The 20228-nt window shown below is 48.4% G+C and overlaps 9 protein-coding genes across 9 annotated transcripts; 6 read left to right on the top strand and 3 right to left on the bottom strand.

Annotated features, from left to right (window-relative positions):
* Nucleotides 1–1763: 1763 nt before the first annotated feature.
* On the top strand, nucleotides 1764–2763 carry BHQ10_000809 (uncharacterized protein; the record flags this gene model as incomplete). The annotated part of the gene is made up of 3 exons (XM_040880857.1): nucleotides 1764–1917; nucleotides 1974–2222; nucleotides 2294–2763. The coding sequence occupies 3 exons, from the start codon at nucleotides 1764–1766 to the stop codon at nucleotides 2761–2763; spliced, it is 873 nt and encodes a 290-aa protein (XP_040729314.1).
* A 387-nt stretch (nucleotides 2764–3150) lies between these two features.
* Nucleotides 3151–4346, top strand: BHQ10_000808 (uncharacterized protein; the record flags this gene model as incomplete). The annotated part of the gene is made up of 6 exons (XM_040880846.1): nucleotides 3151–3218; nucleotides 3307–3430; nucleotides 3484–3612; nucleotides 3748–3964; nucleotides 4017–4133; nucleotides 4189–4346. 6 exons carry the CDS (start codon nucleotides 3151–3153, stop codon nucleotides 4344–4346), a joined length of 813 nt encoding a protein of 270 aa, XP_040729313.1.
* A 218-nt stretch (nucleotides 4347–4564) lies between these two features.
* Nucleotides 4565–7117, bottom strand: BHQ10_000807 (uncharacterized protein; the record flags this gene model as incomplete). Its single annotated transcript, XM_040880835.1, has 2 exons — nucleotides 4565–6975; nucleotides 7096–7117. The coding sequence occupies 2 exons, from the start codon at nucleotides 7115–7117 to the stop codon at nucleotides 4565–4567; spliced, it is 2433 nt and encodes an 810-aa protein (XP_040729312.1).
* A 374-nt stretch (nucleotides 7118–7491) lies between these two features.
* On the top strand, nucleotides 7492–8757 carry BHQ10_000806 (uncharacterized protein; the record flags this gene model as incomplete). The annotated part of the gene is made up of 1 exon (XM_040880824.1): nucleotides 7492–8757. One exon carries the CDS (start codon nucleotides 7492–7494, stop codon nucleotides 8755–8757), a length of 1266 nt encoding a protein of 421 aa, XP_040729311.1.
* A 405-nt stretch (nucleotides 8758–9162) lies between these two features.
* On the bottom strand, nucleotides 9163–10828 carry BHQ10_000805 (uncharacterized protein; the record flags this gene model as incomplete). The annotated part of the gene is made up of 3 exons (XM_040880813.1): nucleotides 9163–9190; nucleotides 9248–10126; nucleotides 10179–10828. The coding sequence occupies 3 exons, from the start codon at nucleotides 10826–10828 to the stop codon at nucleotides 9163–9165; spliced, it is 1557 nt and encodes a 518-aa protein (XP_040729310.1).
* Nucleotides 10829–12220: 1392 nt separating this feature from the next.
* Nucleotides 12221–14566, top strand: BHQ10_000804 (uncharacterized protein; the record flags this gene model as incomplete). Its single annotated transcript, XM_040880802.1, has 5 exons — nucleotides 12221–12378; nucleotides 12464–12556; nucleotides 12627–12694; nucleotides 12762–14447; nucleotides 14505–14566. 5 exons carry the CDS (start codon nucleotides 12221–12223, stop codon nucleotides 14564–14566), a joined length of 2067 nt encoding a protein of 688 aa, XP_040729309.1.
* A 1290-nt stretch (nucleotides 14567–15856) lies between these two features.
* On the top strand, nucleotides 15857–16765 carry BHQ10_000803 (uncharacterized protein; the record flags this gene model as incomplete). Its single annotated transcript, XM_040880791.1, has 1 exon — nucleotides 15857–16765. The coding sequence occupies one exon, from the start codon at nucleotides 15857–15859 to the stop codon at nucleotides 16763–16765; it is 909 nt and encodes a 302-aa protein (XP_040729308.1).
* A 388-nt stretch (nucleotides 16766–17153) lies between these two features.
* On the top strand, nucleotides 17154–17756 carry BHQ10_000802 (uncharacterized protein; the record flags this gene model as incomplete). The annotated part of the gene is made up of 2 exons (XM_040880780.1): nucleotides 17154–17349; nucleotides 17419–17756. 2 exons carry the CDS (start codon nucleotides 17154–17156, stop codon nucleotides 17754–17756), a joined length of 534 nt encoding a protein of 177 aa, XP_040729307.1.
* A 407-nt stretch (nucleotides 17757–18163) lies between these two features.
* Nucleotides 18164–19039, bottom strand: BHQ10_000801 (uncharacterized protein; the record flags this gene model as incomplete). Its single annotated transcript, XM_040880769.1, has 5 exons — nucleotides 18164–18451; nucleotides 18506–18697; nucleotides 18746–18751; nucleotides 18804–18882; nucleotides 19005–19039. 5 exons carry the CDS (start codon nucleotides 19037–19039, stop codon nucleotides 18164–18166), a joined length of 600 nt encoding a protein of 199 aa, XP_040729306.1.
* Between the last annotated feature and the right edge of the window lie 1189 nt (nucleotides 19040–20228).

Genomic DNA, 20228 nt, shown 5'->3' with positions numbered 1-20228 from the left:
GGGCTTGCTAAAGGTACAGTCGAACTTGCCACAAAAGTGCCTTCAGGTATGTATCCTCTCTTCGCTTTCTGTTCGCGGCGACTGATTTCGTATTTGATTTATACAGCCGGCATGGGACTAGTTGCTTATTCTTTCCATGGAATTGCGAAGAGGATCGAGGCCGCTGTGCGATCGAAAAGTCGTAGGGACGTAGTGAATGCCTGGCTGATAGACGGCTACCGTCAGACACAGAGAATGCAATTGTCCGATGCGGAGCGAAATGAAATTTTGCGCAAGTTCGATCGGCTTTACTACTCGCTGGACGCTTAGAAATTTGGTATGCATGGTGGCTGAGCAAGCTGAGAGCAGAAGATGTACTCCGTTCTAATGGACTCATTGTGTCATGGATTGAGATTTTCTTGGTGCATACTTCCCAGGCATCTATATTTCATATTGGTTGACGGATAACTGTATAGCCACGCTGATCTAACCGTTCCTATATGTAGTGTGTTTACAATCACATATGCTAGGTCCAAATACAGCAATACGGGGAGCCTTATGTAACATGGTAATACGGTAATAACCTACGAGTACGTATCATGATTGCCTACATACGAAACAACTTAAATTAAGCTCAACGTAACGATCGTACTCGTTCCGAGATTCCAGAATAGGACTAGCTTAAGGGGAAAGCACGGTTCTTACCTGCATCTGGTTAGATTGTATCGTGGAGTCACAAAATTATGTTCTAATGCTTTCTTCTTTAGGAAGTACAACAGCTTCCCTAAACTGCATGCCAATGCCAATTGTTCAACGAGGAAGCAATCGGTCTACGTACCTATCGGCTAATACCAGTTACATCTATCGCTAAATAAAAAGACAATCTGATCTGGAGCTGGCCAAAAAGTCAATCAGGAATTATATATGGAGTAAGCAGTAAGCAAGCTACTCCCCTAGTCAGTCTGCTCAGCCACCCATGACCCATCCGGCCTAATAAGTACCAACTATCAAGCGCTCCGATTGCTTCATGTCTGAATTCGTATGGCGAGTAAAAAAATGTGTTTAAGCATTATGCACCGTGCCTGAGTATACTCTACTGTTTCGAGTCATTCAATATGCGTTCTTTACCTCAAAAATGGCATGAAGATTCCCACAACGACTCTCTGACAGGGTCTACAAACTCCACCACAGCGCATATGAAAAAAAAAAGCCCAAAAGATTAGTCCGATCGATCAGGCAGCAAAAATAACTATAACTTACGCGAGCCAATGCGGACCGAAACCGAGCCCCATTATCAAAATCTCCCACCCCCTTTTGGGGCTAAGGCGGATCTAATCGCTATCTTAAGGAATTTAATACGAATTCGAGTAGAAAATGAGACATTGTCATACACGAGATAGGAATTTACAGGGCGTTTAAGCAACGGGCGAGGAGACGCTAAAGGTTGACACTTCGGATACTTCGTTGATTGGATCTGAAATGGAGATATTAGACTACGTAACATGTATCTAGCCCCAATACGATCAATTGACGGAGCAGTCCACTTCTATTGAGCCTGGCCAGGCTCTTTTGAGATTGTTTATATATATGACAGCTATTTTCTCATCGTCCATTGTTCCCTATACTCTTTCAAGCTTCATCACACTAGTTTAGACTCTTCTCATTCTCTTAAGGCTCATTTCATCAATATTTAGGGCTATTTATTTGGTTATCATATTCATCTGGGTACTCCGTTGTCGATCTGATCTTTGAATCTCATTTTAATTCCAATCTCACCGGTCAATATGTCGGGGGCTTACAAACTTTACGATTATGACCCATCCAAAGGCGCTGCTGTCGCCTTTGCGATCATCTTCGCCATCACGACTCTCCTTCATATGTTTCAGATGATTCGGAAGCGGTCATGGTACTTTATACCCTTCGTCATCGGAGGACTTTGTAAGTTGTCTGCTTTCTCGTAACCTGGAGTTTTTACTAAGACCGAACACCGTCAGTCGAAACGATTGGATATGCAGCACGATATAGCAGCGCAACGCAAACGCCAAATTGGACGCTGGGGCCATACATCATACAGACGTTGTTACTTTTGCTGGCTCCTTCCCTCTTTGCGGCTTCGATATATATGATTCTCGGACGTATTATTCTCCTTCTCAATGGCGCTTCTCGATCTCTCATCCGGCCGTCGTGGATGACAAAGATTTTTGTAACTGGCGATGTGTTGTCTTTTCTTATCCAGAGCGGAGGTTAGTTGTTCCATTTCATCATATGAGTATCATGAATCTCTCCCGCTCGTTCTGACTAAAAAACTGTATAGGAGGTGGTATGATGGCCAACGCCAAAGCCCAGAATACCATCAACCTCGGGAATCATATCATCATCGTCGGTCTCCTTGTCCAGCTGATATTCTTCGGGTTCTTCATCATCATCTCGGTTGTTTTCCACCGTCGCATGCTCGCCTCACCTACCGAAGCATCCATGGTGGTCACTGTTCCCTGGTCGCGGTACATGACGATCATGTACGCCGTGAATGCGCTGATCATGATCCGTTCCGTGTACCGAGTTATCGAGTACGTGCAGGGAGCGCAGGGTATTTTACAGGAGCACGAAGCGTACTTGTATGCATTCGACTCCTCGTTGATGGTCATTTGCAGTTTGATTTTCAACGTGTTTCATCCTAGTCAGGTTATTACTGGAGGGGGGAAGAATTACGAGAAGATGCAGGAAGATCTCGAGATGCTGAATGCATCGCGACAGAATTTGGCATATGAAGGTGGCGACAGATGATTTGAATAGACATGGACATAGTTATAGACAGCATAAACTCATTTTGTTTTGTGTTTTTATGGAGAATATTGCGGGGTATCGGTATAAACTATCCCGAGCGCAGAGAGAGTTTGGCTGCTCGGAAAAACGCCTTTTTGGGGCTCGGATAAGTCGACTACTCAACGGCTCGGCCAGAACCCCGAGCGAGGCAACGCATTAATTCTTCCCAGGCAATTGTAATTCTTCTTCTTTTCTCTCCCTTTCTATCTTCAATTCCTTCCAATCGTGTGTTGGTGAGAGCTCCGAGAGTCTATATTTGAAATATCTCGTCATCATCACTCTCCCCGCATCGTTATAGACTGCAGTATATAGATCGCATCGCAAATAACTMCCCCGCCAATAATCAAAATGTCTTTCACTACAGCAATCCGCGACACTCTGGGAAGTCCCTCGACAGCATATGGTTTCTGGCTCACGTAAGTCCGCGGTGCTCTTCGCTGGTGCGAGTTATTTGCATCACTTCAATGCTCTGACATATTGAAAACTAACCGATGAATGAACCAGTCTCCCTGGCGCAGGTGTCGTCAAGACCATCCTCCGTTCCACAGTTGGCTCACCAGATGGCGGCTTCAGCTGGGTTTTGGTTGATGCCGAGCACGGTTTGATTTCAGACAAGGACTACTACGAGGTAGATATACGTTTCCCGCCTACTTATCCATGTATAAATGCTAATTGATGCAGCTCAATAATGCCATAGGTTCCGAAGGCGCCAGCCCTATTATCCGTGTCCCCTGGGCAGAAGAATGGATGATCAAGCGTGCCCTCGACTCCGGCGCTCACGGAATCATGACCCCTATGTGCCACTCAGCTGTGCGTTTTGACACCCCCCCCCCCCCCCCCCCCCCCCCCNTTTGCCCCTCCGGCGTTGCGTTTTCCCCCCCCCCCCCCCCCCCCTTTTGATACATCAAGCATGTATTTCTGACCCTGGTTTTTGTGGATATGTAGGAAGACGCCGCCAAAGTCGTAAAATGGTGCAAATACCCCCCTACCGGTAGCCGTGGATACGGACCTATGTTTGCCGCTCACTCTCTCCCTCGAGGAACAAATTATGACGAGGGTGCGGATAAGGCCTTGACGGTCGTTGTACAGATTGAGTCGAGGGCTGGTGTTGAAAATGTAGAGGAGATTGCCAAGGTTGATGGTCTTGATGTGCTTTTTATTGGTGAGTAGACTGTCCACAACCCAAAAAATAACGGCTGCTAATCAGGTTGTAGGACCCTTCGATCTTGCTAAGCAGACTGGTGTTGTCCGTGGGGGAGAGGAGCACGAAGCTATGATCCAGCGTACCCTCCAGGCTGCAAAGGCCGCCGGAAAGAAGGCCGCTATCTTCTGTAGGTGTTGGTTCCTTCCCTTGAAAATAACCTCTGCTCACATCGGGGTTCTCAGGTGTCGACGGTGCCGATGCTCAAAAGCGTGCTCAGCAAGGATTTGACATGGTGTCGATTATTACTGATGTTGGCGTTTTGGCTCAAGCAATGGCGCAGCAACTGGATATCGCCAAGGGTAAGGGTATAGAAGGAAACAAGCAAAGAGATGGTTACTAGATTATAGAATTACATGTATTAAAAGTGGTTGAAAGAGGGAATACCCGAATGAACTTTATTCAGTCATCAGAGAGCGTGAGAGTACCAGACAACACCAGACCCGATCATCTAATCTGATGCATGATTCTTTTCTTGATAAACGCCTGACTACTATCTCCCAACAGAGATGTACGTATGCATGTGAATAGAACTAACAATACCAAACCCTCTATTATCATTCAGATAATTTCCAACTCATCATCATCGTCATCATCATTATTCATAGTCATATGCGGCGCGCTTTTGTGCGCTTCACTACCCGTAGACGCCCCCAAACTATCCCTGCCAGCTTCTCGAATTCCCTTTGCAGTAATGAACCGCGTCTTTTTGACCGATGCCGGTACGCCGCTGTTCGAAACTTTATCATCTGATTGTGCTCGTGCTCGCTTTTTCATGGGACCGAGATTGACTTCATCTGCTTTGCGGAACTTAAAAATGCTGGCCGTTGGAGCCTGAGAACCTGGCGTAGACAGTCCAGGATTTGATGATGTTCCTAATCTGGTTGTTGAAGCTTTTGATGCCGCTTGCTCGAGCCCAGCACGGAGATATTCCGATCCGGTACTGCCACCCCTAGAGCTTAATTTCTGTGCAATATCACGCTCGCGTTGCTGTTCTACAAGCCGACGGCGTGTACGTTCTTCCTTGTTCGCATTGCCACGAACTTGGTCTGTGAATGGGTTATCGTCGATTCCATCAATGAGAGCTGCCGCCGAGGCACCTCTTCCCATGCCATAGCGAGGATGCATAGATGCACCTTGGGAGGATGCAGATTTGGGCGCAGGTGCGACAAAGTATGTTGACTGAGTCGCCCAATCGTATCTACTACCTTCGGGTTTGAGCCCTCGACGACCACCACGCTGACCTTTGGAGGCACTAAATTCGGCTATACGTGATGCATTGCGGCCGCCAGGAGCAAACAGGCCCGTGCCACCATTCACGCCGGCCCTTGATGCCTGTGTTCGCCGAATTTGCACGTCGACGTGAAAGTCACAGAACTCACTCTTACGTGAGTCAATCCATGATCGACAAATCTTTCCGTCTTTACGCTCAGCCTTGCAGTAACCGATATCTTGAGCGGAGCCGATTTCCAGAACAGTATCATCCGAAGATGAAAGACAGAGACTGAAGCGGTTGGTGTCAATTTTGCCAGGGGGTGGAGGAAGAATTGCTGGGTTTAGTATAGCTATCAGCGTGCCCTCCGAAAGTCTGTAGTAACGTGGGAATGCGGTATCGAACAGGAAAAGATCAATAGTCCAGTTGAGGTCCGTGAGGGTGATAACCATGTACTTTTCTGTATTGTTCAGACCATCATCGTACATATCCTTTTCTTTCGTTGAGTTCTTGGGCTCCTTGTGCTGCTTTGGATCAGATCTGGAAGCGACGATTCCAAAGACGACATAGTCTCCATCTATGGTCTCGGGCAATTCAAACTCAGGAGCCTTGACTGATTTCAAAAGCTGAGGAATTCGAAGGACCGTCTTATTCTCAAGTGTGCGGCTAAGGAATGACTGGGGTAGAATGCGGTTTGAGAGGTTGAGACCAGAGAGTGGTTCTAACTTGGAAATATCCGGTTCCTTGGATGAACTTTGACTGGCATTTCCAATTGACACAGGATTGAGGTGTCGTGAAGTTATGGGTGGTGAGGCTAGAAGGCTCGGGGCTGTCGTAGACTTTTTGATTCGCACTTGAGGGTTGCCATACGATTGAAGGACCTGCTCGCGACTAAAAGTCTCCGCTGGCCGCTTATCAGGGCTCGCTGGTTTCGGTCTTGAAGCAGCCTCTTCCTTGTATTTTTCAATTTCTTTATTATCGACTTGAAAAGCTGAGTTGCGACTGCGTTGTATCTGCTCGGTGCGCTGCTGTTTGGCTCTGTCGGCGTTCCTGGTCTCTGCAATTCTCTCGCTGAAGGATTTGGGTTTTTTCAAGTCATCCGCAGCGGCTGACCAGATATCCGGCGGACTGTCTTGGTTGTTGAAAGACCGAGAGGTTCCAGGACGAATGCTCGAAGCCTTCGACTGAGCGGTTCCGGGTCTTGCACCAGATGGTCGTTTAAGCGATACCTCGCTCGCCTTTTTGAAGTTGATAAGTGCTCGACGGGGAGACATCGGATCTTGGGACATCGTTCTCTTGGAAGGAGACAATGGAACCTGAACGTCATCTGCTTGCTCCGAAGTTGCCAGTCGCTCTCTCATTGCTCGCATTCGGCTCGCGGGCTGTCCCGAAGAAGACGACGACGTAAAACTCCCCTGCAAAGACGTGTCATCTTTGCGTGGGCTTGCCGCGTTCAATCTGGCGGATTGTAATTTCTTCAATTTCAATTTAGCTTCAATAGCCGCCAACTGTAGCCGTAGGGTTTCCTCGTCCTCTTCCATGTCGTCGCCGTCGCCAACACCGACATCTTCATTGCTGTTTTCATGTTGGGCGAGCTTCCGAGAAAAGAGGTTCGGCGTTGTACGTGACCGCTTCAAGGGGGAAGTCTGCTCGTTTGTTTCTCGTTCTCTTCGTAGTTCAATATATCTCTTGCGGCCGCCGGGAGAAGCGAGTAGGGCCTCCCTCGGTGATTTGGGAGGCCATGATGCCGGATCGACCACTGAAGAGCATCGTTAGCCGTGACAAGATGAGTCCAATCGCTTTTCGACATACTGTCTTCTTATCCTCCTAGACGCAAGCACACGCTGTTTGAGCACCTCCAATTGATCGACACCGTAACTTTCATCGCATTGAAATGACATGCATGTAGTGAGCCAACCCCACCATTTCCGAAATTTGTAGTGAAAACGAGAGATTATTGTTTGCTGTTCTGTTCTGCTCTCAAATATTCCGAGTCATTTGCATCGGCCCCTAAACGTAGCAGAGATGCTGTGACAAGTCAGAAAGAGCTATGGAAGTAGCACGAGCGCTGATAGGTGCGGCTGTGAGCCTTCCATTCTGCGCTCCTTCATCCTTGCTTGCAATTTGACGCGTATCGGCGCGTGTCGCGTCCGCCCGGGACCGACTAATTACGGCCACTCCAGACAATAATCATTAAGTCCACCACTTTTGACATAAGGACAATTTCGATTGCTCGAAATACTAACCTTGACCTTGGTGAATAGATTTATCCAGGATGCCAAGTACGCGATCAAAACCTGCGACCGAAGGCCCTTCGGAGGAAACCAAGAGCTCCTCAAGTTCAAAAAGAAATACTCCCCAATCAGTCGACGTGCCCAACAGAACATTCATTCTACCTTCAAAGAGGAGTGATGCAGCCAGATTTCTTTCTCTTCCGAACCCTAGTTCTGGAGTCCTCAATCGATATTACTTCGACCCACAAGGTGCTGGCTTGTACGAGTTCACGGCCGTCGCATCAACACACTTCACTCCGAGGAGCATCCTCTTCACGCCGAACAAGGACGATGGCGAGCCAGAAACGAAAGGCTACATTGCGAAAAAGGCAGAACTCTTGATTGCAACACCAATTGATGTCTTGTTCTTCATGTTATCGGTCATAGCGCCAGCCGACAAGACTTCGACGTCGAACATGTTTCAACCTCTGGATGATATTTTGGACTCGCAGGACGAGCTTTCCGCACACCTACGACATGTTCTTTATGATAATTCGTTCCGTTCAACACTTGAGAGACGCATGCAAGCAATTTGTGATACGATGGAAGCCGCGGACGAGAAATTGTACAGATTTAGCGAGAGAAAGCTTCTCAACGAGCTCATCGCAAAGGCAGACCGAATGATCGCCCAAGGACTTCCCGCAAGTCTAGAACAAACTTTTATTCACAAGGCTCTTGCACCTCCTCTGATGAGCGTCAAGCGCGAAGATACAGTAACTGCCACTGCTACTGTCGTCGAAAACGAGGATAGCCAAGACTTGGAAGTCGTCGAGACACAATCTACATCCACCACGACCATGTCTGCTACATTTTCTGAACAACAGTCCGGAATCTCGACACCAGCTACCCAAACTTATACCGTGGAAGAAATATCATCATCCTCCGAAAGCGTCGCGCGACTACTTCGTCTGCGCATCGCCCTCGCCTTTATGAAACAATCCTACCTACCACAAAATCTATCCACCAGAATCGACGAAATCCTCAAGTCGCCCGAAAGCCCCTTCGACTTTAGCCCTCTCGATGACCGATTGAAGGAACTAGCCGCTCTTCGCGCAGAGGCATTTGCGTCGCGCGCAATGGGCGGAGATTTCACTCGCAAGCGCGGCTTTGAAGATGAAGACGGTGATTCTGAGCGTGCGGAGGCGAAACGTAGGAAGGAGGAAGAGAAGAAGGCGAAAGTGGCCGAGTCGAGGGCTGTGAGGGATTTGAAGAAGGTTAATACTTCGGGGATGAAGAAGATGAGTGACTTCTTTAAGAAGAAGTCTTGAAATAGGCATTCACTTAAGGTTTGTATACTCGATATATTTTTATGCCGATGGAGAAAAATCCGGCGAACAAAGCAGCATGACGCACAAGAACGAGGAAGCGAGCTTTCATACAACCCCACTGGCGTCCGGCTCGCGTTTTACAATGACAAAGACTGGATGGCTTTTTGCTTCCTTTCGTCTTTCGCTACAAGCCCATTACTTGCTAAAGATGGAGGCAAAGCAAATATCGGTTCAACTGCCGCGCACTGGTCAGAACGGTGTATAAGAACAGACTCCGAGATCTGACGGTGTTACATAGACGATGGAACTTGCATTTGCCCAGTCTATGCCGGTATCATCATCATATCAGATCTATATGCAACACACATTGATCCACCCTGATTAGTAGACTATGTCCTAAACCTTTCAAGCTTCCAAAGCAGCACCATGAACCCTAAATTCAAGTCAGAAATGATAACCTCAAAAGGTAGATAAGAAAGGAATGGCTTACACGAAAGCTCCGTTAGATGGCTTGCTGATAACAATAGCTTGGGCCAACTGCTCCTGAGTAACACCAGAGAGCTTGGAATAGTACTCCTCGTGCAATGCCTTGCTAACAGCATCAACCTTGGACTTGGGTAGCATATGCACCGTGCAGCCACCCCACCCGGCGCCAGTGAGTCTGCTCCCCCAAGTACCAGCGCGACGAGCAATCTCACAAATCTGATCGACTTCGGGGCAACTGCATTCGTAATCATCCCGGCACGAGTCCTGGGTCTCGTTTAACAACTGACCGAGATAATGAATGCGTTTGGTGTCTAGCTTATCGGCTTGAGACAGACAAGCCTTGAAATCTAATACACGGCGTGCCTCCTTGAAGCAGTGCAGGGCACGCTGACGAAGCTTGAATCGTTCTGCTTCGACGGGGAAGGAGGAAAGGAATCGGGATTCGAGCTCGGGTACTGTAATATCAAGGAGTTTGGCGATCTCTTCGCGGGTATAGCCTTCTTCTTGGGTGAATGTTTCTGTTGTGGTCTGAATGACGGAGTCAATCTGGTACTCCAATGGGTCCTGAAGACGGCCTTGCTTGCGCATGAGCTCTTCGTGAAAATTTCTCAAACTATAGCCCAATGAACTGTTGTCCTTTTCTAAAACGATTCCGTGTTGTTTAGCAAGCGCAACAGCAGCTAATGTGCATTCGGCGACACGAAGGTTGTAATGACGAGGACCGGTTTCGGCCTTGTTAGAGGTAACGAAGCTTTGGGCAACTAGGAATACGATTTCCTCGTCCGCAACTGGGATAGGGACGTGCTCAACGGAGAATTTGGGGAAGAATTTCGTGTAAAGGAGGAATCCGCGTAGGGAGAAGATGGAAGCAGCCTGGTCCATTCTGCCAATGATTAGATGTACTACATAAAAAAGGAGAAGTGATTGAAACAAACCCTCCGGAGTAAACGCCCACGGCGCGTTCGGACACGACAGCCAGGTCCAAAAGGTCCTCCTTGGACACATCATGGCCATTGGCCTTGATAACAGCCAAGGCACTGGCGCACACGAATGCAGCACTGCTGGAAATGCCACCACCAGGGGGCACATTGCCGTCTAGGTGAATCTCGAGGGAAGCCGGCTGCACAGCTGGGTTGTCCTTGCGGAGGAACTTCAATGCTCCGACCAGACCTGCTTTGAAATAGTTGATCCACTCATGTTTCTTAGGGTCAATCACGACGTCTTTGTCAAAGGGGACACCGAACTCGCGGGAGGGGAACTTTTGAGAATTGACATTGGAGATCTTGACGGTAGCTTCGGATCCCTCTGTCGGGACGACCTTGACGGCAATGATTACATCGACGCTGACAGCTGTGGGCAGGACATCATACAGGTTGTAGTCGATGTGCTCGCCAATGATGTTTACACGGCCAGGACTGCGTGCAACGAAATCGGGCTTCTTGCCATAGGTTTCGGTGAATTGTTTGACGAGATTCTGCCAGCGAGCTTTTATCTCAGGGGCCACCGACTGCGCCGAGATATCGTCTGTTGCGTAGACGTCTGCGATGTTTTCGGTCTGAGGAACAAGGAGTTGCTGCGGGGCCATTGTTGCGGAAGTGGAGGAAAGGAGCTCCCTGCTTTATAGTTTATCGCGTGCTTAAACGCTCCTGATATAGATAGAGTATAGAAGGTATTGATTCAGCTTAGCAAGGGATATGAGAGGGATGAAGTTCGAAGATGCGATGGAAGAAAAGGTGGAAGGCGCCAACCTTTGAACACCCGTGACCTCATGCTCCTTCGCCATGAGCATGATACAACATGAATTTTGATTAGGGCATCCCCACTGTAACACCCCGCCATGCAAATGCTAAAAATCTATCCGTCCACACGGCTAATAAAGGACCAGACTATGCCCGGTAAACCCTTCGGTATAGATTGACCGGAAATCCCGAGATCTAGGGATCAATGAGAAATTTTGAATACTTAAGCTGACTGTGTGAACAGGCCGAGACCATTGCCTGCATTGATGTCGACCGTAGGACGAATGCAACGACCAACTGGAGCAATCATCAGGAAGGAATGTTTGCTTGGAAGATCTGAGTTGCTGTGCCTGTGCCTCATATAGCATACACACTATCGATAGTATACGACTAACCTGTGATGACGTTCCTATAAAGGAAGCTTGAGCATCTGCCTTACACTGCTGAGGCCTGAAGTTGCCTGAACCCTGAGGCTTCCACAGAATTTCAATTGATCGTGGACTAACTGGAATAGGGCTAGTCTTCATGCTCCCCGCCTCGCCATCCAGCGCCGAAACCGCACAGCGCACGCACATTACTACTATTACCTTGACCTGGTATCTCAGGCATCGTCATGCTCGGCGATTAAAGATTGAAGATGCTGTAAAGTGGCCTGACGGACATTGATGCTTATATCCGTAAACAATCAGACCTATTATCCGTGGTTTGTTCGGTATTTCGGGTAGTTACTTGCTCTCTGCACGAGCATGTAACAACAAAGATTGGCTGGCAACCTCGTACTCCATGCTCGCCTCGTAGTTAGTTGTCATACTCCTTGGGGCAACTGGTCTGTTCATACCCCTTAGAGCAAACGATTTGCCCATCTCATGCAATCTGACTGTCACAAGTGCTTCAGGTCCGCAGCCGAGTCATACGGCCGATAATCGGATGCCGTCCTCCAATCACAGCTGCCAGTGAGCTCTCAAATCCACTGCGGGGAGCCCAGTAAACCAATCATGGAGCGCCAATTAGTGAAGATGGTGGAAACTGGCACCCAAAGTAGACTAGTGCGCTGCAAGAATCTGTGACTCTTATTCGGCTCCCCAGAGAGAGCAAACAAAAAATGGATGGCGCTGGATTGTCGGTCTGGCCTACCTCCAACGAACTTCTTCTTCCTTCCTTCTGAACACCCCCTGCTGAATTATCCTTCCCCCAACTCAATTTTCGACGTCGCCAGGACATCGTCTATTGTCGACAAGATGATGCCTATCCGTTCGTCAAGGAGTGCCTTACGCACCTTGCCCTCACAGAGACAGCTCGTCTCGAATCGCAGGCATTTTTCCACTACTCTGGTCGCTGGCGCCGTTTCGCCCCACCGTACTTTCAAACGAGGACAGAGTACGGCCACTGCATCGTCGTATGTTTCTTCTCTGTATCGAATTTTCGGGGTTTCTTAGAGTTGGGAATTGAAATTGGCAGCTGACAATACTTGGTATATACAGAGAGGCTCGTCCCGTGCCCAGTCCTGCCTTCAACCAAGAGACTCGAAATGTGTCTCCTCTGGAGAACCGAAAACTACCTGAACTCGATGACTCGTACGCTAGGCCTTGAAGAATACGGCTAATTGGGGATATTTGCTAATCGATGTGCTTTTTATTTCAATAGATTCGTCGGACTCAGTGGTGGCGAAATCTTCCATGAGATGATGTTGAGACTAGATGTTAAGCATATCTGTGAGTCATACTTTGAACAAGACATCAACAGACTACCAAGATCCTTTCATCTAATTGCGATGTCTAGTTGGCTACCCCGGTGGTGCAATTCTACCTGTCTTCGATGCCATCTACAACTCCAAACACTTTGACTTCATTCTACCTCGCCATGAACAGGGTGCCGGCCATATGGCCGAAGGTTATGCCCGTGCATCTGGAAAGCCTGGTGTGGTCCTGGTCACTTCCGGCCCCGGCGCCACCAACGTGATTACCCCAATGCAAGATGCATTGTCCGATGGAACTCCCATGGTCGTTTTCTGCGGTCAGGTGCCAACTTCCGCTATTGGTACCGACGCTTTCCAAGAGGCCGACGTGGTCGGTATCTCTCGCCCTTGCACCAAGTGGAACGTCTTGGTGAAAAGTGTGGCCGAACTCCCCCGACGCATCAAAGAAGCTTTCGAGATCGCGACTAGCGGTCGCCCCGGTCCCGTCTTGGTCGATCTTCCCAAAGACATCACTGCCGGTATCCTCCGCAAATCCATTCCTATGAACAGCACCTTGCCATTCTACCCGACTACTGCCAGCGAAGCAGCTCGCGCTCTTGGACGTCATAACCTCGAAAACACCCTCGACCGTGTAGCCGATCTCATTGGCGTCGCACAGAAGCCTGTCCTGTATGTTGGTCAAGGCTTATTGGCTCGTCCCGATGGCCCCAAGCTTCTCAAAGAGTTTACCGATAAGACCTCCATTCCTGTAACCACCACTCTTCAAGGTTTGGGAGGCTTCGACGAGCTTGATCCGAAGTCTCTTCACATGCTCGGTATGCATGGATCAGCCTACGCCAATATGGCCATGCAGGAGGCCGATTTGATCATTGCGCTGGGAGCCCGTTTCGATGATCGTGTCACCCTAAACGTTGCTCGATTTGCCCCTCAAGCCAAAGCCGCTGCCTTGGAAGGCCGTGGTGGAATCGTTCACTTCGAGGTCATGCCAAAGAACATTAACAAGGTTGTTGAGGCTACCGAGGCCGTCGAGGGTGATTGTGCTGACAATTTGGCCCTGCTTATTCCCAAAGTGAAGGCTGTTCCTGAAAGACCAGAGTGGTTCGCTCAGATCAATGACTGGAAGAAACGTTTCCCATTGACTCTCTACGAAGAACAGACTACGGACGGCCCTATCAAACCTCAGGCTCTTATTCAAAAGCTTAGTGACTTGACGGCTCACATGAAGGACCGCACCGTTATCACAACCGGTGTTGGTCAACATCAAATGTGGGCTGCTCAGCACTTCCGATGGCGTCATCCTCGCACTATGATCACATCTGGAGGGTTGGGTACCATGGGATTCGGATTGCCTGCCGCTATTGGTGCTAAGGTTGCTCGCCCTGAGGCCCTTGTCATCGATATCGATGGTGATGCTTCTTTCAACATGACCTTGACCGAATTGTCGACTGCTGCCCAGTTCAACATCGGTGTCAAAGTCCTTGTGCTCAATAACGAAGAACAAGGCATGGTTACGCAATGGCAAAACCTCTTCTACGAAGATCGTTACGCCCACACACATCAGCAGAACCCTGACTTCGTAAAGCTCTCGGAAGCCATGGGTGTTCAGGCTCAGCGATGTAGCAAACCCGAAGAAGTTGAAGAGAAGTTGAAGTGGCTCATTGAGAGCGAGGGCCCTGCTCTTTTGGAAGTTTTTACTGACAAGAAGGTTCCTGTCCTTCCTATGGTTCCTGCTGGCAGCGCCCTCCACGAATTCCTTGTATATGACGAAGGTGAGTTTTTAGCCCGCATTGAGCCTCCGCACATTTATGCTAATGTTCTACGTGTAGCCAAAAATAAGGAGCGAAAAGCATTGATGAAGAAGCGTGGCGTCACACAGATGCTGAACTAGTTTCACTAGATTCACGGAATGTTCATGCTCGTCTCCATCCTGTCATATGCGTTTGATCATTTTTACCGCCTCTTTTCTGCGACTTACGGATATCCTGGCGTTGTTGGATTGTTACTTTCAAAAGCTTGTCATCAACAGAATGATAGTCCCGTGTTTCGGCTTCTCTATCAACCCATTTTTCTTTTTCTCTTCGATTGTATCTTCATGTTTCCTGACAGTTACAATATGTGTATATAGCATAGGTTTAGCATACAAGGGGCCTGGCCATGGGATATGGCTTGAAGCAAAAAGTAATTGCATGCTTGATTGCGTGACAACTTTAAACTTGACATGAAAGTGGACGATAATTGTGAAGCACGAGATGATTCCTATTTGAGTTAGATAGAGCGTGTAGTGGACGGAAGCTCGGCCGTCGAGCGGCAAGATTGATCTAACGTCAAACTCTCAAGATGAGCCGAGGCCCACTCAACGTGACGTATCGCCAAACAATCTCTCCAGGCAAGCTTATTTCACCAACTTATCGATATTGTTCTATTGAGATCGTTAGCACTATTACTTGTAATTATTTATATCCATTGATCATGAATATCTGATACTAGCCACGTCGAACAGCCGTTTCTCGCATCGTCCTTCTTCCCTCATACAGTCACCACTATGGCATCGCTTCCCCCGCGACAGACGACGTCCAGTCGACGACGATACTCACAACATAATGATTCATCGAGCACATACGACTCGAGAGAATCAAGTCTACAAGATGATAACAGAGACCCAGAAACAGTAAACCACGAACCAGATTCAGTTTTCCTCAATAATCCATCCTCCGTACGCTTCGGTTCATCCTCGCCTTCGCCACCACGAGACTTACCGCATCAAAATAAAACCGATAGCCAACACCAAGACGAAAAAAGGAGCCAAATAGCCGAACAGACGACAACAGAGGAAGAGCCCAGGAAATGCTGGATCTGTTATAGCGACGAGACGGAAGATTTGCCGCATAGTTCCGAGTGGCGGTCGCCTTGTCCCTGCGCCTTGACTGCACATGAAGCGTGTCTTTTAGACTGGTTAGCTGAACTCGAGAGTCCGCGAACACGCAGGCAGAACAGAGGCGATGTACGGCTACAATGTCCGCAGTGCAAATCCAAAATCGTCATATCTCGCCCTCGGAGCTACGTTGTTGATATCGTTCGGGCCTGTGAGAAACTTGCCGGGAAATTGGTTATACCGGGACTAGTGTTTACATTTGCTGGGACTATATGGGCCGGTTGTTGTGCGCATGGGGTTTACTCCATGCATCTGGTATTTGGCTCAGATGAAGTGCATCACATATTTGACCGTGGCGTTGACGACGCATGGAGTCCTGTCCGAAACGTGGGCATTCCTTTTATCCCTATCGTGCTCATCTTTTCTCGCATGTCGTGGGCAGACGGTGTACTACCAGCTATACCAGTTTTATTCTTTGCAACTCATAACCCAACGGGATTCGAGCCCCAGGGTACCCTCTGGCCACCAAGTGCTACGATGACATTCGCGGCTCTACCTTACGTGAAGAGTATCTATAGTGCTGTTTATGAGAGAGTATTTGGGAAATTGGAGCGAAAATGGATTGCCGAGGTGCAGCCTCGTCGTGGCGAGGAGGAAGGACAGCAGGGGGACCAGCAAAGAGGAGATCAAAGAGCAGCTTTAGGCATCGGCGGAAACGGAGGAATACTGATGGAGATTGACCTGGAATTACAAATTGGGATGGATGATGACCGGCAGAATATTGATGAGCCTGTCAACGCACCGGATCCCAACAACGTGGGCCAGCAAGCAGACCAAGATGGCCAAGCAGGAGTGCAAAATGGACAACAAGATCCAGAACAGCAAATACTCGGTCGACGTCGTCAAGAACTCATCCACGACACGAGCAACCTTGCGGACACAGTCCTCGGTGCACTGCTCTTCCCTGCGATCTCAGCTGGAATGGGTGGGCTCTTAAAACTGGCTTTACCAAAATCATGGACAGCACCACAATCAGCATTCGCATCAGGGAGAGCAGGACTCTTACAGAGTCGATGGGGCCGCAGCGTAGTCGGCGGGKGCCTTTTTGTCCTTTTGAAGGATGCATTGGTGCTCTATTGTCGATGGCGACTGGCACAGACGCATCGCAAGAGACGAGTGTTGAATTATGATCGGCAGAAGAAGAAGGTTGTATGATAGACATACTCTTTGCATGCTGAAGGAACTGACGATTATGGTGTGATGAATTTGGGCTTATTTCTATGGATGGGTGCATGGCATAAAACTCGACTCAGGCATGCTAATTATTTGTACATACATTCTTACGAATTTGAAGATGAAGATGGTAGAGAGATTCGGCGTAGAGCGTTCAGCGTAGAGTACAAAATGACCAATGCTGGCGGCAGGAATTAGCCGCGCGCTTAGTTAGAGCGGAAAAGCCAATTATTTTTGCTCCGTATTCTATCAACAAGTCAAACATCACAACCACAACCAGATCATCTAACATACGGACAGGATTGATTGGCTAGAGCCGGACAGGGAAACAGCACAGCAACCCGATTGACAGTATAAAACCCAATTCACAATGCGACCTCACTCCCCAATCCTAGCCTCGCTAGCCAACGTCTTCCGGATCCCAATCACAAGACCACAAGTAACACCATCAACATCGACAATTCTACAAACCCTCTCAGCGAAAAACTCACAGCAAACATCATCGTTCTCCACGACGCCATCGCTTGCGAAACGGAAATCAGCATACAAACCTGACAGGCGTATCAGTACGACCACCTGCTTAATCTTTCTGCACCTAGCAAAACTATTCGTATGAATGCTAACGTGCTAAACAGCATTAATAAGATACTTCCTCTACCACCCTCTCACACCTCGCCCCCTCCGCTTCTCACGCAACCGTTACCTACGCCACTGGACCATCCACCGCGCCTGGCAACTCTACCAAGCGAATCTGCGCACTCAACAGGAGACCGAACTCTACCGCCAACAACAAGCCATGTCCGCTGCATGCGAAGAGCTGCGCACTAGCTGCGGCGAAAGAGGCGCGAAGCTTTTCCGAGTGTCCATGAATAAGAAAGGTGTTTTCACGGATCTGTTTCCGATTGAGTATGCGAGGCTGCAGACTGATAGTCCCGGTAGGGAAGGGTGGAATCATGGGTGGAAGAGGATGTGATCGATTCCTTTCGTTTGGAGTTGGTGAAAGATTGATTGTTTGGTGAATGGGCCTACAGTTTAAAACTCGTTTTTCGTTTGTTTCTGTATATATACAAGTGTACAATATGTCAAAACATCTACCTTTCGAAGAAGTCCTTTGGATGAAAAGTTTTTGCTCAATTCAATACGTACAATAACAAAACAGTCGATCAATATTTTCAGGTACGAAAGAGAAAAAGAAGATAGATTGAAAGGGAATAATGACTTGAAAAAGAAATAGAAAGCGCCTGCAGATAGAACAGAACACAATACATGAACGCCGTAGATGCAAATCTGGCATGGTATCCAGTCTTTTGAGTCAACTCAGATTGACAATGGCAACACTAGCAGCGGCTCGTCACAAAACATAAAGCATGGAAGTCGCAATTATAGAATAACGCAGCACCCATTTCGCTCCTTCTCAAATGATAAAAGCGCCGCTCGGGTCGCAGCTTCGAAAACGTCGTCCACGCCTTCTCCCGTTAACGAGGAGCATTCGAGATATTTGCGAGCTCCAATCTGCGCGGCGGTTTCACTGCCTTCTTTGGGGGTGAGAAATCGGAGTGATTTCTTCCTCATTTCTTCAATGGCCACGGGGTCGTCGCGGAGATCTTTCTTTAGGCCGACTAGGATGATTGGGACGTCGGGACATCGTTCGTTAGCTTCTTCGATCCACTATGGCGAGTTAGTTGCATGGAAATCGAACGCAGTTGTGGAGAAAAGGCATACTTTGGTCTTGACGTTATCTAACGAGTCCGGTGTGTCGACGGCGAATCCTATCAGCAAGACGTGGGCTTTGGAATATGCTAAAGGTCGTAGTCGTTCGTAGTCTTCCTGACCGGCCGTATCCCATAATGCTAGTTGCACTGATCTGCCATCGACTCGGCAATCGGTAACGTAGTTTTCAAAAACGGTGGGCACCTAGGCGGATTAGCTGGACGTAGAGTAGTGACGATAATGGCTACTAACGTAGTGCTATAAGAAGTCAGTATGGAATGATTAACTTAAGCAATGTTGAACCACTCACTGTTGGGAAATAACCAAGAGTAAACACACTGAGCAAACTGGTCTTTCCACAAGCACCATCACCTATAATCACCAATTTCCTATGCGAAAGCGTCAGCTCCAGATTCAAATATGTTTTCCTCCTAATGTATGCGACCAAGAACCCCTCTACTCCACACGAGCTGACTATAGAACAACACAACATTCCATCAGGTAAACGTACCTTCGCATAACATTATCCGTCGGTTGTTGAGCCATAGTGCAGAGAGTAGCAAACGGTCGTTTTCGTGGATCAAATGAGTAGACGCCCGGCGAGATGAGGAGGAGCTCGAGTGGTAGATATAATAAGTTCGGGGCGTATACAGCTTGCAACACGGGGAAATTCAACACTTCCTGATGACTAGAGGACTGTCGATAAAATATCGCAACTGACTATGATGGCATTTCACGACTGGCTGGCTGAACCACGAACCGCGCCTCGTCGGTCGATTGCTTGTATTAGACAGAATGAGTAATCGTTTCGATGAGACAATTGAGACAAGGGCAGGCACGGAGGGGGAAACGACGAGGATTCTAAGACACCGGATGGTCTTAATGAGCTGGATATCCTCGAAATTCAGGTACGCTGTCGATCGGCTCGAAGTATGGATGGAGTAAACAGCGTCAAAATCCACTTGGATTCTACCTTTTGAGCCCCCTGTAACGTTCACATCGGCGGGKACCGGGGGCTATGCTGCCTCACCAATCCGAGCGGCCGCAGGGTCGAGGAACAGCGAGATGTCTCAGGTAGGTTGGCGGGTTTGACTAGACAGTTCGAAGAGACATTTGACTTTTGATGTGGAGGTGGGAAGGACTGAGCTCTGTGCTGGTGAGATTTTTGATGTTTTTCTTGAGTTTCCTCTGGGTCTGCTCCTTCTTTCTGGACATTATTTAGCGAACGCACATCGTAATAGTTTATGTGATACTACGAAGTGCATTCATCTCCTCATCGTCTATGATTTATTTACAATGATATCTTGTTGAGCTGCAATAAATTGACTCACTTGCCAAAGTCAATTCCGCAAGCATAGTGACGGCGAGACTATCGCAATAATTGGGTACCTGGGTAGCCCCGTGAAAACTGCATCAGCACTAAAGTATTCTATGATATCGAGTGCTAGAGAATTCAACCGAACTATAGTTACTAGAGTTTGACAAACCATCGGTCAATATCAAGTCCATCCTCTGCAAAGAAATTGCCATAGCACTCCGTACTGTATATGTTCTAGATAAAGCTCGCTTGCGGCGCCTAAGGCAGCCCGCTTTTGTGCCCAGCGGCGGGCGGCACTTGGACCAGCCAGAAGGCCAGGAAGGTCAGGGCCCGCGCCAAACCAACCATCCCATTTGATCTCATCTCTGTCTCCATCCTCTGCAATCGTTCACGAAAGAGCTCTGTCACTCTGGCACT

Source organism: Talaromyces amestolkiae (assembly GCF_001896365.1).
Source record: "Talaromyces amestolkiae strain CIB chromosome Unknown scaffold1.1, whole genome shotgun sequence".
NCBI lineage: Eukaryota > Fungi > Ascomycota > Eurotiomycetes > Eurotiales > Trichocomaceae > Talaromyces > Talaromyces amestolkiae.
This window is presented reverse-complemented; position numbering and strand designations above follow the sequence as displayed.